Genomic DNA, 15,383 nt, shown 5'->3' with positions numbered 1-15,383 from the left:
AAGGTTATCTTTACAATTTGTTATTGAACTACTAATTAAGTTGCTTTTTATGGTGTCAGTGATAAACTGCCCCTAAAAAGTCCACTTTATTGCGTGCTCATTGAGTTACTCCTATCAAAACTATTTAACAAGTTCAATTTACACATACTCATTAATTTGTCACGCTTATTAGTGGCTCATGGTTGCTTAAAGCCTATGTCTGACTTGACCACAGAGTTAGAGCATCATTCAATCCTCTCAGGATGACCACTCCACTTACTCTGCATCCAGTCAGCTCATGAATTAACAACCCTTGCAGACTGTAACCCTTTTATTTTTTGTTTATGCCTTCAAATCCACCTTAAATCTTCTTTACCTAAACGTTGGTTTTAAACACAAACAATTCTTATATTCTATTTTGAAACGCTGTCACCATTCATATATTTACAATGTTGTTATTTACTAAGCCAGCATTTTAATTGCAGACATTTATCCACATTTGCAAACAATAGTTATAGAGCTGAATGACACACAAAACCGAAAGCATAGTCCTCTCATGCGCTCTGCATCAGCTGCCTCATTTGCATGCACACACACTCTTCATCTAAGAATAGCAGCAGGCAGTCAGTGCATTGCTGACTCGACCCACAGAGATCTTTTTTATACAGAGACGTCTTATATTTACAACTGCACAGATTTTAAACCTTTTAACACCTATCGAATTTCGACAAATTTAACATAACCGTTTTTTGCGATCAATTAACCAGTATCAAGACTTTAACTGTTTCTGGCCTCATTTCTAAAATCCCTAACTCAATTTAAAAGCGTCAACCAACCCAAACTTTTTGAAGATTTAGGTTAAAGTTACACGCCCGAAGCCCACTTCTGCTGGCCAAAAAAGCGCAGATACCGTTGCAAACGGTAAGGAGACTCTAACTCCTAGTTATTCTGGAGTGCCCCAAGCTCCACAGTGACCAACTGACTATCCCTCTTCGAGGACAATGCATAAGCGTCCTTTGCATTGGCAAGCGTTACCTCTGAGCACTGCGCTTCCTAGCAGACTCGAACTGCCGTTCTAGAATAATTTATAATACTTTGAAACCACAATCAACACTCGAAACAAGTGTATAACTGAAGCAGGTGCAACCTAGTGGTCAAATGGAGACTCCAACTCACAAAATGACCGCTCAGGTCCACTCTTATGACCAAATTTGGACTCTAACCAACACAATAACCAATTCCCTACCAAACTACTTGAGACTCTAACTCAATTTCTTTGGGACTTCAACCCAATATTTAAACTTTTTCCTGGCAGACTCAAACTGCTTTAGCAGACTTTACTGCTTTCAACTCATGAAATTTTCATCAAAATCAAAACAGACATCCACCAGTAATTTCAGTGAGTAGACTTAAATTTTATCATGTCCAATTTGGCACACTTTGGAAATAATTCAACAGGTAGTGCCTTACCTTTTGGATAAGCCGGCTTATGCCCACTCACTTCGGCCACTGGACTTCATGTCTGCCCGTCTGACCACCTCGGACCACCGCTCACACCTCCACTTTTTTCCCTTACTCAACCACCGGACGAAGCCCCCAGATGTTAAGATTCAAGAATTGAGAAAGGGTACAAGAGGTGATCGAAAAATAACCACACTGGTCCGGCCGGGTGAAGTCAAACGAAGATTTTAATTCACATGTGGGAAGATCACTGAACACAGCAATTGATCTTCAACTTACTAAAGCACAAACAATTATTTTATAACATCAGGGTTTATTTACTGACGCCCCTTCATGCGTCACAGATACATTTTATACATAGATCAGATCAACATCATCATGACTTTTTACCTAGAAAATCATCTTCTATTTTCATGGCTAGCCCTTCCTGTCTACCTTTCAGTTCTTGTCTTGTTCCTCTTTCTTGCCGAGACACCAAGAAACGGTTCCTCTTTTACCAAGACAATTTTGCAGTTACAGCCAAACATATCTAACCTCTTCCTCTAAATAAATCTAATTTAAAGTGTGTGTGTGTGTGTGTGTGTTGACCTCACATGCTCTTTGTGTCACCTCTTCACCTACTGTCTGTGTCTCATCCTCAAATGCTCTTTCTCAATTCACCTGTTGCACTTCTGACCTTTTACCAGACCAGAAGCTCACTGAGACTATGTGTATGTCTTCTACTAAATAAATGTTTTAATCAAGAACCTCTACTAAAACCTTAATACAAGAATATGAACATATAAAAGATAATAAAATAAACTGATATAAGTGTTTTGTAAGCATGTATTGCAATTCCTTCTATGTTCTAGTTTTCCCTCAGCATGTATCACCTGAACAGTCACGTCAGTGAGGCTTACGACCTTTAAAGAACCTGAACATCAACTCAAATAAGCACAGATATGCAATATGTATAAAATGGTTATAACTGCACCTGAAATACAAAGTTAACATCATCATAAACATCTTAAGGCCATCTTAAAGCTATCTGTTATATTGTTAAAGCAATGCTCATACTGCAGATTATATTATACTGGTAAAATACTTTTTGTTTATCCCCACAATACATAACGACATCAATTCGTCAAAAGCAGTGGGTAGGTCCCGCATAATCAATTCATCTTTCAGATCTTCCCGGATGTTATTTAACAATGTGCTCCTGAGCGCATCCGGTCCCCAGCCGGTTTCTTCTGCCAAAATCCAAAAGTCGATTGAATAATCTGCCATACTCCGCTTACCTTGCTTAAAGTTAAGGAGGCGGAGCGCCGCAGCCTCGACTCCAGAGCCCTGATTAAACACAGTCTTAAAGTTAATCACAAACCTCTCAAAAGAGATCTCCGGGTTGGAGTTTAACACGACCTGGGCCCATTTCAAAGCCCGGTCACGAAGCATCTGTACCAAGAACGCAATCTTTGCCCCGTCATTGTTATGAAAACGCCGCTGTTCGCGGAAAATCAATGAACACTGGGCCAGAAAGCCAGAGCACTTCTCTGTCTCCCCTGAAAAGGGCTCAGGCGAAGGCAGAGGACCGTCAGAGGATGGGGTGGCTGCCGATGAGGGACCGGCCGTAGCCGCCGCGAGTGTCTCCTGCTGGGCAGGGCGAGCCGGCTGGGAGGTCCCTGGCTGTACTCCCCCTGGCGTAGTCAAACCGGAAACAGCTTGAGTTAGTGCAGCGATCTCACCTCGCAGCTGATGTAACATTTGTTCGTGGCGAGTCAGCGCCGCTTCTTGGGCAGCCAGTGCCTGACCGATGGTATTCTGATCTGCTGAGTCCATGTTGTGGCTGGATCGTTCTGTCAGGTTTCGTAAATCGGACTCACGCGCAGACCACTAGTGTCTTCAAAAGGTGCATTTATTTACAGTGTTTCCTACAGTGGAATTCATATATACACATAATAGTGTCAAAGGAAAAAGGGGCCGGGGTTCCAGGGTCCAGGAGTGAAAGAGGCAGGAGTCCAGGAAGGGAAAGTTTCCATTCAGTCCTAGCACATCTCTTCTCCTTTATCTCTCTTGCTCCCATTCAGTCGCCAGGCACAGGGGAAGAACAAGTCCAGAGGCAATCTATGCACAGGCAGAAAAAAAACCCCATTAGTCTCCTGGTTCAGACATGCTCATAAACTGACTTTACAAAATACAGGACGACTGACGCTGATGACTCAACGATCCAGCGACGAGTAGAGCAGGGTTCCAATCTTTCATGATCAGCGACAGATGTGCTGATCACCTCCAGGTGCGTAGGCCAGGGGCAGGAGCCCATACTGAGCTCCGCCCCGGCAGGAGAAAGAGAGAATGGAAGAGGGCGAGAGAGAAAGGGAGAGCAGAGGTGAGAGAGAAAGGTAAACAAAAACAAAACACCTGACGGCTGTCAGCTGACGAGGAGCGGAGACCATGACAGATCCTTTAGCTCAAATAGCATTAAAGACACGATTTTAAAAATAAAATAAAAACATTTCAGTCTTTTTTCATAAAGGTGAACACAATTCAAAAAATGTGTATTTATGCCTTCTTTAGCTTAATTTTCTTAATACGAGCTAAAGTTTAGAATATGAAATATACAAATATTTTCTTCAATTTTCCTTATTTATAATGTAATTCACCCAGCTCTTACTTGCAAAGTGCTTCACAGAGCAAAAAATTACAACAAATCAATGACACAAAACCATAACAAATGAAAAAAAAAGTCTTATAAAAGATATATGAAACACTAATGATGGAGACACTCTGACCTCAGTAAGACTGTTCCAGAGTTTGGCAGCTTTAGTCATCTCTGTTTACAAGCTGAAAATTCTAAATAATGAGAAGACCTCTAATCCCAAAAGGACCTGACTGTGACTGTGTTATGTGACTGTGACTTTTATTTTGACACAATCAAACAAAGTTTGTAACTCGTGGCACTTTCCAATGCACACTGCTCTGGCTCCGGTGCTCTTCTCCAGCAGCAGATTCCTCTCTCTGGCCTGGCTGCTACTGAAATAGGGAAGGCATGATTAGAAGATGCTCGCTGGCTGTGACAAACAAGTGTCCCTGACACCACACCCTGAACCTGCCACTCCACTCCTCCACTCTGGCCGAGCCACCAACCACACCCCGCAACAAGCTCTTTTCACAGAATGCTTTAAAAATACATCTTAAAATCAATGTGTAGTGCTGTGTTTGTTTCTGTGGTCTATGGATTCAGTCTCGAGAATTCAAATATGTTTCCAGAAAGGTCCAGAACACAATGTTAGTCCCACTGCCTCTGTTCGGTAGTGTCGAGCCAAACGGACTTTAACGTGTGTTTGAACGAGTTTAAGTACTTGAGAAACATCAAAAATATCATTTATGTATACATTGAAAAGTTTTGGTCCCAACACTGACCCTTGGGGAACACCACATGTAATACCAAGTTTCTCTGAATGGTAATGCCCTATGCTAACATATTGTTCCCGACCTGTTAGGTAACTTTTTAACCATTTACCAGCTTTCCCTCGAATACCATATCTTTCCAATTTATCCAATAAAATTGAGTGATTGATTGTGTCGAAGGCCTTTTTGAGATCAACAAAAATACCAACTGCATATTTATTTTTATCCAGTGTATCAGTAATTTCTTCTACTGCCTCAATTATCGCCATTGAAGTGGTTCTTTGCGTTCTGAAACCATACTGACCAACATTTATTATTTGATGTTTTTCAAGGAATTTTTCTAATCTTGAATTAAAAAGTTTTTCTAGAATTTTTGAGAATTGAGGCAGTAGAGAAATAGGCCTATAATTGGTAAAATTGTTTGTCATTACTTTTATATAGTGGTATTACTTTTGCAATTTTCATTTTTTTTGGAAAACAACCGGACTGAAATGATAAATTACAGATATATGTTAAGGGACTAGCAATATTCAGAATAACCTGTTTAACTACAGACATGTAGTTATGTCATGATAATCCATTGAAGACTTACTTTTACATTTTAATGTGATATTTATTACTTCTTGCTCATTTGTAGCTGAGAGGAACAGTGAAAAGGGATTTAATTTTATATTACTGATATTTTCATTTTTATGACACGGGATGTCCGCTGCTAGTTCAGGGCCAACATTTATGAAGAATTTATTGAACCCATCGACAATATTACTCATGTTGTGATTTTCACCATTTGCATCAGTAAAATATTCAGGATATGATGTTCCAGAAGATCCTTGTTTAATTAAGTTGTTTAAGACATCCCAAGTTCCTTTTATATTGTTTTTATTTTCATATAATCTTCTTCTATAATAAAGTTGTTTGCTCGTTCTTATAATATCAGTCAATTTATTTCTATATGCTTTATATCTTTGTTCCACTTCTTTTGTTTTTACTTTGATAAACTGTTTATACAGATTGTTTTTCTTTTTGCAAGCATTAATAATTCCTTTTGTGAGCCAAGGACTTTTTATCTTTTTTTTCTTTGTCATGTGTTCGTTTACAGGACAATGTTTATTGTACCACATAGTAAAAATATCTAGAAAATTATCATAAGCCTTGTCCACATCTGACTCTTCATACACCAAACTCCAATCTTGTTGTGCTAAATCGAAATTGAAGGCATGAATTGCTTCTTCATTTATTGTTCGCTTTGCTATCATGATCTTGGTATCTATTTTTTTTTTTAAATCACAGTCACACAAGTAAAAACTGGTAAGTGGTCAGTTATAGTGGTCGATGAATGAATGAACCACAAAAATATTAAATTTTTATTTCTGTTCTTGGTAATGTTTCGTCCCTTCCTGACACTGTTGTAAGAAATCCTTAAGGCCATGTTGGATGATTGAAATGAGAGTAAAACTTTTGACCAGTCTCGAGAAATGAACCTTTTTAAGAGAATTTTATTATAACCTATGAGGCATCCAGCAAAGATAATTCAAATGATGAAGATCCTTTGCTGCCACACTACTTTAATTTTTCAATCATATTTTAATCCTCTGTAGATGTTGAAGTTAACCCTGTAGCACACTACTCAAATCTTTTCATTAAATTGATTTTTAATATTATTTATATACATGAATCCTTGTAATCAAGGTGTAGTTCTGTTTTCTGAGGTATGAAGGTATATGTATATGGTTTAATGAAAAAGTATTTTTACTTTGGATACTGAAAGTAAAATTGTCTCTCTGTAAGTCTCAGCACACCACTGGGTTACAGTAACTCCTGAATCTAACATGTAGACCAAAAGAATTCAATAGAAATTAAAGTTCCAACTAAATAAAATTTTAACCAGAGAAAACAAGTGTTTCTCTGGTGGATATTCCTTATTAATAGATCACTAAAGGTTGTTTCAGTTCATTCAGGAGTTCACTGTGTCTCTTATTGTTTCTCTTACTGTTAAGAGAGCAATAAATGAACCTGTTCACCATTTTAACTAATTATTGTTATGCATCCAGTCATGACAAATACAAGAAGACAACAAGAGAGTGTATGGATCTTAATAGTTTCTGACGTTTTGTTGTTGTTGTTTTTGTGTGTGTGTGTGTGTGTGTGTGTGTGTGTGTGTGTGTGTGTGTACACATTATTATTCCAGAGTGCATTTCAGATCAAAGGGACAAAATGAAAAAAAGGACAAGTAAAGACAAATATTTTCAGGTTTTAAATGAATTCAGAAATAATTGTCTAATATGTACAACACTGCAGAAAAAATGTAACAATAAACAAGCCTCTGAATGCTGCTACCGCTCTGTTGTTGAAACAGCTTCTGTGAGTCGCTCACCTTTCTTTTTGTAAACAACAAATCCAACAGCAGCAATTAGCATGACCACAGCACCCACTGCAACAATGATGGGGATGGGCGTGTCAAAGTGCGACTCTCCTGAAGAACAAACAAAACAGCAGGTTAGAACAGAAGTGCATCCATCCACCTATAAGGTTCAACTAGTTAGTCTATGAATCGCATGCTGCTGAAGGGAAGTGAAAATACACTGTACTGCGTGTCTATTGTGACCATACACCATACACACTATTCACTACCTGCACATACAGTAGATGCAGAACAATTGTATTATTTACCCTTTAAAGACGTTACAGTAGCTCTGTATTTCTGTCTGAAAAACACCTGTAAATGCATTCAGTAACAGCCCTCCGGTTGCAAGGCTAAAAAAAATAACCGAGGGTTTAATGGATTAAACACATTTTGTTGAACTAGTAAATATAAAAGTTCCAAAATGGCTATCAGAGTTTTATGGTCTAAATAGTGAAAGAAATTTAAAAACTGTTATTTAGAAAAATCACTAATAAAATAACCATGAATCTTCGGTTCCCTAAACTTGTCTAACTGGAGGGGTGTATCATCGGTTGTAGGGTGCTGTGTTTGTCTACGTGATGTTGATTCAGTCACACAGAGAGTTCAGTGACACTGACAGGAGCTGGAGGGTTAAAAAAATAAAACAATTTCAGTTAGTCCACTGATCGTGGAATGGCTTTTGTATGAAACATTAGTGGAACTTTTTTTAATTCACAGACTAAAAAAATAAGTTTTTTTTCTTAATCTTAAGAATATTAACAGCATTAACAGCCTCGAAGAATGTACATATTTTCCAGCCCAGCTTGGATCTCCATCAGTTATTCCCAAAGTAATAATAATAATGAAAAAAGAAGCCAGGAAGAAAGATTCAAGCCTCACATTTTAGACAATCCACAGTATCAACAAACTAAATTACTCAAATATGTTTTTCTCACCTTTCCAGTTGGTCCTGATAATGCTTTCATTCAGATTTGTGATGATGTCCTCACCACCAGAGAGCTGAAAGACACAGTCATACCTTCCCCAGTCTTCAGGTGTGACTGATAATATGCTCAGGTCAGCACTCATCTGGAAGGTCTCATCATTGTTGGGGAGGATTTCTCCAAGATAAACATCTTCATGAATCTCCTCCCCATCTTTCCTCCAGAAAATCACAGCTCTGCCAGGATAGAAACCTGTAGCGTGGCAGCTGATTGGAGAGGAGGGAGTCTTCTGGAGGAGAGACACTGATGGAAGAACTGGACAGGAGGAAGATAGAAGTTGTGTAGAGTGAGTGAACGTGGATGAAAGTAGTATTGAAAGTTGAGAAAGAAAAACAGATAAGGAAAGGAAATGCAAACAGTTAAGGAAAAAACGCAATTTGCAGTATTTCCACACGTCATATTTAACTGACATTACTTTAACTTGAGGCTATGAAACAGAAATGTGTTATTTTGTTAAACACCTGCTTGCTCCACAGCTCCACTTGGACCTCTGGTGGGAGGTACCAAAACAAAAGAAATGGGTTTAAGGTTGTCCAATGTTGGAAATCAGCCTCTTGCTTCATCGTCTCACATCCTCAGTAGGCAGCACTACCTTCTCCTCCATAGTTCAAGCATTTTGGTTTGACACCAGCCCCACATTTTCCATTCATGATCTCCACATCCTGAAGACCTTCTCTTGCCTCCACGTGCTTTGGCAAGGTGCCGAAACTCAACCACTTTATAGGTCTTGAGACATTCCCTCACATTTATACTTTATAAACACTAAATACAGTTTTTATGTTCCACCTACACGTTTCTCTGACCCTCTTATCATTCTTTTTGTACTCCACAGTTATGCAAGCTTAGACTATTTCTGCTGTGTTAACACTAAAGGGGACTCCTGTTATCATCTCCTTACTCCCACTTACTCTCTGCACTCCAACTTTCACACTTCTTTACACTTTGACTTTTCCTACACTCGCAAGCTTTGTCGCCTTTTCCACCTGTTTTTCTCCATTACCCTGGAAGCTCAACACAAGAAGGGATTCCAGCTGTGGCTTCTTCACCACATCCTCCCAACTCTTACTGTCTCTACCTTCCAGCCTAGCCTCCTGCTCCTTGTTTCTCTTCCTGTCATTGGCCATCCAGTATCCACCTCCTCTCACCACCTCCTGCTGCTCATTTACCTCTGTATTACTCCCATATACCTCCTCATCGCTCAACTCCATAACTGCTGTTATAGCTCTCCACCTCCTTCCCTATCATGTTAGTCTGCCCAACCCTCCCACACTGACTCCACTTTGAGTGAAGGATTTTTTATATTGATAAATGCCTGCTGCTTCTGCTCCCCTGAGATCTCTACTGGGAGTAAGACACAACGGGAAGAGTCGGTCGAGTCAATCAGTTGCAGTCTGGAAACGTGAAAAGTAGGGTTGCCTGTCTCCTGTGGCTTTACTTCCCACCTCTGATTCGCTGATTGTCTGCACCTGTGTCTAGTTTCCCTCCTGTGTGATTGTCTGCCACACCCTCACTGGTTTCACCTGCGTTCACTCCACACTGTGTGGATATAGTCTTCTCCCTGAGCCTCACAGGTGTCACACTGTTTTACCTTCTGTGTGACCTTCTGGCGCTCTCCATGTCCTTTGTGCTTTACTTGTTACTGCTACTTTTATTTTTCATCTGTCTGTAGCATCTGTATGACATCCCCCTTTACCTCTCCATATCTCTTTGGGAGGCAAAGTGAGCCAGTAAATATTGTAAAAGTTGAATAAAATGTTTGTGTAGGCAGCATGATCAGAATCTAGCAACTAAAGGGAGTGACAAGCTCTTTGGACGAAATCCTTTTTCTCCTGCTTTTTGGTTGTTAGTATAGGTTTGAGAACTGTTGTTTAAACTTTGTTCAGGAATCTTGGGATTGAAAGAATGGAAAATTACAATCCTGTTAAGTCTAGGCTGAGGATGTAATAGTCAACCTATACATTTTTTCAGAGATAACTATTTTTATACATATATTTTAACATAAACTACTGCATATAATATAAAAACACTGCAGACTACTGCATCCATGAAAATGCTTTGGGTCATGTAATTTTACCTTTTCTCTGCAGGGAACTTCTTGCAGTGTTCCAAACTGTCTTCAGCCAAGTTGGACAAACCACATTGAGAAAGTATTGATCGTTTCTCAGTTGAGCTCTCTCAGCATCCCATCTTATTTTGGTATTGACAGCCTCTGGTTTCAGTGCGATCCATGTCAGTGTCTTTAGATCAAGCTCAATAAAGTCCTCTCCATCATACCCAAAACGTGTCAATCCGGTCACCTTGCCAGTGGTTTCATCCCATTCACAGCCATCTATCCTCTGTAAAAAGTGGACACCTGAAGAAAGAGAAACAAAACACACACTAAAATGAACCTGTTAATATTATTCATTTCATGAATCAGTGCTATTTTTCAAGGTTTGAGCTATGCTCAGATCTGAGCTGATCTGTCAACTTTTTATTAGCATGACTAAAGGAAGATAGCTGAAATGCTGTAACATGTACAAATTAACTTGATGTGATACCTCAAAAATAAAAGATGAAGGACAAGAGACAGAAACTAATTTAACCCAGGAGTAGACATCTAGATGACAAATTATAAGAATCAGAACAACTGTTAAGATACAATTGTTAAGGGCAGGACAAACAACAGTGATTATAAGTGATTGTTTTATCACAGTTTTAAGTATGTTCACATCTACAAGGTTTGATGATTCCTGGATTCAATGGAGAAGTAAATTTTCAAGATTTAAGATCTTTAATTACAAAATTAAAAAAAAACAAAATTAATTTACTTAAATCATTTTTGTGTAGGTATTTGTATAATTTGTACTGACTGGTGTAAGGAATAACATAAAATATCACACCTCCAGTTTGGTTGAAATCCTGCTTCACAGTGGACATTGTATCTGTGAAGAAAGGTGGCAGATTCTCAAAGCACACATGAGTGTAATACTGTAACTGCCGAGGGTCTTTGTCTACTATTTTCTTCGCCCAGTCCTGTTTTATTTCCAATATCCTGTTTCTGAGGTCACAGTAACCCGCCTCGACGCCATCAACCATCCCAATACCCATAAACTCTGAGATGTTTGGGTTTCCAGAAGATGCCGTGATGAAATACTTCAGTGAGTGTCTCTCTGTGGGGCGAACAATGTTTATATTGTTAGTATATAAGTCAATAAAACATACAAATAGAGTGTGAAATGTGATGCATTCAGTATGATTTGGTGAACGCATTCTCGTATGAGAATCTGTAAAAGTGATGTGAGTAGGAGTGTGTGTGTGTGTGTGTGTGTGTGTGTGTGTGTGTGTGTGTGTGTGTGTGTGTGTGTGTGTGTGTGTGTGTGTGTGTGTGTGTGTGTGTGTGTGTGTGTGTCTGGCAGAAAGTGAAGCAGGAAGTCTGAATATAGCTTGTGAGCTTGTGAGAGACGTTTCAAAAGGAAAACAGAGGAATTAGAGAATGAAAGTGCTAAGAAATAGTAATGAAAATGATATTAAATAAATGTCTTAGTGTGTTAATACAGGTGCCCATGGACTTGGCTCAACCTCAGATGAGTACAGCGGCAAAATGATAGATTAACATAATTGGAACGACAAACAGGCCAGGCTTTGGCTGAAACTTTACAGCTTCACCTCTCATCCTGCCCTTATCCTGAGAAGAAGCTTAAAGGACAGTCAATCTCCTGATGAAGACAGAAGACAGACAGAACAACACCGTAGATTTGAAGAATTAACAGAAGGCAGAAGACAGTACAACTGACCTAAAACACTGAAGGGTCCAGCAGCATGTATGTTAATGGAACATGTGCTCTGAATTACAAGCTGGAAAGTGTACCAGTGACATGACTGTGTGAAAGCACTGCATTGGACTGTCTGAGTTCATATTTGCCATGCTGGGAGTTAACCGCCAAGAAAAGACTGAAAAGTTGAAGAGAGAATGAACAGAGAAGAAGAAACGGCTGATTTGGGCCTGTGTTTGATTTGGGAGGCCACACAGGAAGCTGTGAGAAGAGGGGACGAGGACCGGTGAGAGGTGAAGGCTGGACGTGTTCAAGTGAAAGTATAGGAAAATTGGGTTGAAAATTGAGGCTGAACTTGTGGGGTTTAGAAATGTCCAGAGCATCGCAACAGAAAGGTGAATTAAAAAAAAAAAAGAGAGAGAGCGGGATGAAGAAATAAATAAACTAATAATACATAAATGAATAGAAAAATCTTTTGTATATGGCATGGTATATGGTTGCATCTACTGAAAATCTCTGTGAAGCTTAAATCTCAATGACCTTGACTTCAAGGTCAGAGGTCAACTTTTCTGAAAATCAGAGGAGTTTCACATTCATAACACAGGTATGTCTACTAGGAGGCTGAAGGGTAGCTCTATATATTTATAAACAATCAAAAACAACAATTATTACACAATTTATTTCCAATTTGTATGGAATTTATTTCTGTAAAGGTGGTGTTTTAGGTCTGATTGAAGGACTGATGTGATGGTAAGGTGTCCGCTGCTGCGCTTTGAAGATTGGTAGGCTTTTTTTTTTAAATTTTCACAAGAATTGCTACTTCCCCTAGAGTTTTGGCCACTCCAACAATCAGAAGATTTCCCTATGAGCAAGCATTTAGCGACAGTGGGAAGGAAAAACTCCCTTTAAAAAGGAAGAAACCTTCAACAGAGCCAGGCTCAGGAAGGGACAGCCCTCTGCCACGACTGGTTGGGGTGGGGGGAGTGAAAATTTAAAAAAAAGAAGCCAAAGTGATCATTTTTGGAGCAGCTTAATTAATTTTTGCATTGTAATTTGCTGTTAATGTCATTTTCCAACCCCAGTTTGTATTTTTATCACTTTTGTCCAGGGTGGAAGATGCCATGCTGGAGACTGATTCAGTATGGTCTTTCAATGTTGATACATGGGAACCTTTTAGAGAGGCCAGGGCTGAAAAAGGGATGCCGGAGAACCTGAGAGGGTGTTATCCGCTGGTGTGCATCCAAGGCCAACATCTCTTTAATTAGGCTGACAAATAAGCGTTGGCCAGCTTCTGGTCCTCGTCTAAACATCATTAGCTGTTCGAGGTCATCCAGACGTGTAAGTATTATGTATCTTGTCTCCAGGGATTCATGTCCTGTCCCTGGAACAGAGCCTTTATATTGTTCTTCCGTCTTAAATGTCCAGCGCTGTTGCTTGTATTTGTCTCCAATGAAATAGTTTTCAGTGTACATGCCAGAGTCTAGCACATGATCTGGTGGCTGACCCTGAGTCTCTATGATGAATTTCAGATAATCATAGTCATTCTCCGAAGGGTAGAGTGGCACCCCTGTAGCAAGCTCCACAGCCACCAGCCCCAGAGACCACATGTCACTTGCTTCATTGTAAGGAAGGCCAAGCATAACCTCAGGTGCACAGTAGCCAACCGTCCCCACAAAGTCACCAGGTATCACTGCAGACACAGGACATGCGAGGCCAAAGTCTATAAGTTTGACTTTGATGGGAGACTCATGGCGGTTTACAACCATGATGTTTCCAGGTTTGAGGTCAGCGTGCACTATTCCCACAGAACTCAGGTGGGACAGAGCATTTGTGATTTGACCTAAAATTGGCCTGACTTCGCTTATGGGGAGACCCTGTTTATTCCGGTCCCCTATGTAGTCCCACAGGCATTGATCAAGGAGTTCAAATTTCAGGCAAACCCGCTGTCCGTCGTGGAAAAAGCCGTTCCATTGAACAATGTTGGCGGCATCTGGATCCAACCTTCGCAGCTGCTCCAAGATGAAAATTTCCACATGTGCCTGTTGCAGAATATCAGGGTCGCTCTTGTTGACTTTAATGGCAACAGCTTGGTTGGTTGTTGTGTCGCGACATTTGGCTACAATACCAAAGCCCCCTTCTCCGAGGAAAGCCTCTACCTTGTAGTGCTTTCCCAAAATGCTCCCTTTAACTAATTCAAGCTCATCTGAGCTGAATGATGGACTGGCTGATGTGTGGACGAATACTTGATGAGAAAATTCAACCGAGTTTTGAAAACTGCAGTTGATTTTCTGTGATCTCTTGCTTTCCAAGTTTGAAGGGTGCTGAAAGACCACAGGGTTTTGTGATCTTTCAGCACTCATGTCAATGCACAGGGAACTCTTAGGGCTGAAAAAGGGATGCCGGAGAACCTCCGAGGGTGTTATCCGCTGGTGTGCATCCAAGGCCAACATCTGTTTAATTAAGCTGACAAATAAGCGTTGGCCAGCTTCTGGTCCTCGTCTAAACATTATTATTTGTTCAAGGTCATCCAGACGCGTCAGTTTTATGCATCTTGTCTCCAGGGACTCATATCCTGTCTCATACTGAAATTGTTGGTCAGTCTTAAATGTCCAGCGCTGTTGCTTGTCTTTGTCTTCAATGAAATAGTCTTCAGTGTAGACGCCAGAGTCTAGAACATGATCTGGTGGCTGACCCTGAGTCTCTATGATGAATTTCAAAACATCATAGTCTTCATTTCCAGGGTAGAGTGGCAGCCCTGTAGCAAGCTCCACAGCTACCAGCCCCAGAGACCACATGTCAATTGCTTCATTGTAAGGAAGGCCAAGCATAACCTCAGGTGCACAATAACCAACCGTCCCCACACGGTCACCAGGCATCACTGCAGACGCAGGACATGCGAGGCCAAAGTCTATAAGTTTGACTTTGATGGGAGACTCGTGGCGGTTTACAACCATGATGTTTCCAGGTTTGAGGTCAGCGTGCACTATTCCCACAGAACCCAGGTGGGACAGAGCATTTGTCAGTTGACCTAAAATTGGCCTGACTTCGCTTATGGGGAGACAGTGGTTTTTCCGGTCCCATATGTAGTCCCTCAGGCATTGATCAAGGAGTTCAAATTTCAGGCAAACCCGCTCTCCGTCGTGAAAAAAGCCGTTCCATTGAACAATGTTGGCGGCATCTGAATCCAACCTTCGCAGCTGCTCCAGGATGAAAATTTCCAATTTCGCCTGTTGCAGAATATCAGGGCGGCTCTTGTTCACTTTAATAGCCACAGCTCGGTTGGTCATGGTATCACGACATTTGGCTACAATACCAAAGCCCCCTTCTCCGAGGGAAGCCTCTACCTTGTAGTGCTTTCCCAAAATGCTCCCTTTAACTAATCCAAGCTCATTTGAGCTGAAGGATGGGTGAGCTGAC

The 15,383-nt window shown here is 40.4% G+C and overlaps 1 protein-coding gene across 1 annotated transcript; it reads right to left on the bottom strand.

The window, feature by feature from the left end:
• Positions 1 to 3,875: 3,875 nt before the first annotated feature.
• On the bottom strand, positions 3,876 to 11,365 carry LOC113021153 (major histocompatibility complex class I-related gene protein-like). Its single transcript, XM_026165636.1, has 5 exons — positions 11,094 to 11,365; positions 10,286 to 10,564; positions 8,164 to 8,466; positions 7,199 to 7,297; positions 3,876 to 4,443 (listed from the first exon to the last, which is right to left on the bottom strand). The coding sequence occupies exons 1-5, from the start codon at positions 11,299 to 11,301 to the stop codon at positions 4,334 to 4,336; spliced, it is 999 nt and encodes a 332-aa protein (XP_026021421.1). The 5' UTR covers positions 11,302 to 11,365; the 3' UTR covers positions 3,876 to 4,333.
• Between the last annotated feature and the right edge of the window lie 4,018 nt (positions 11,366 to 15,383).

This window comes from Astatotilapia calliptera, chromosome 4 (genome assembly GCF_900246225.1).
Source record: "Astatotilapia calliptera chromosome 4, fAstCal1.2, whole genome shotgun sequence".
NCBI lineage: Eukaryota > Metazoa > Chordata > Actinopteri > Cichliformes > Cichlidae > Astatotilapia > Astatotilapia calliptera.
The sequence above is the reverse complement of the archived record's forward strand: the minus strand, read 5'-3'. Positions and strand labels throughout refer to the sequence as shown.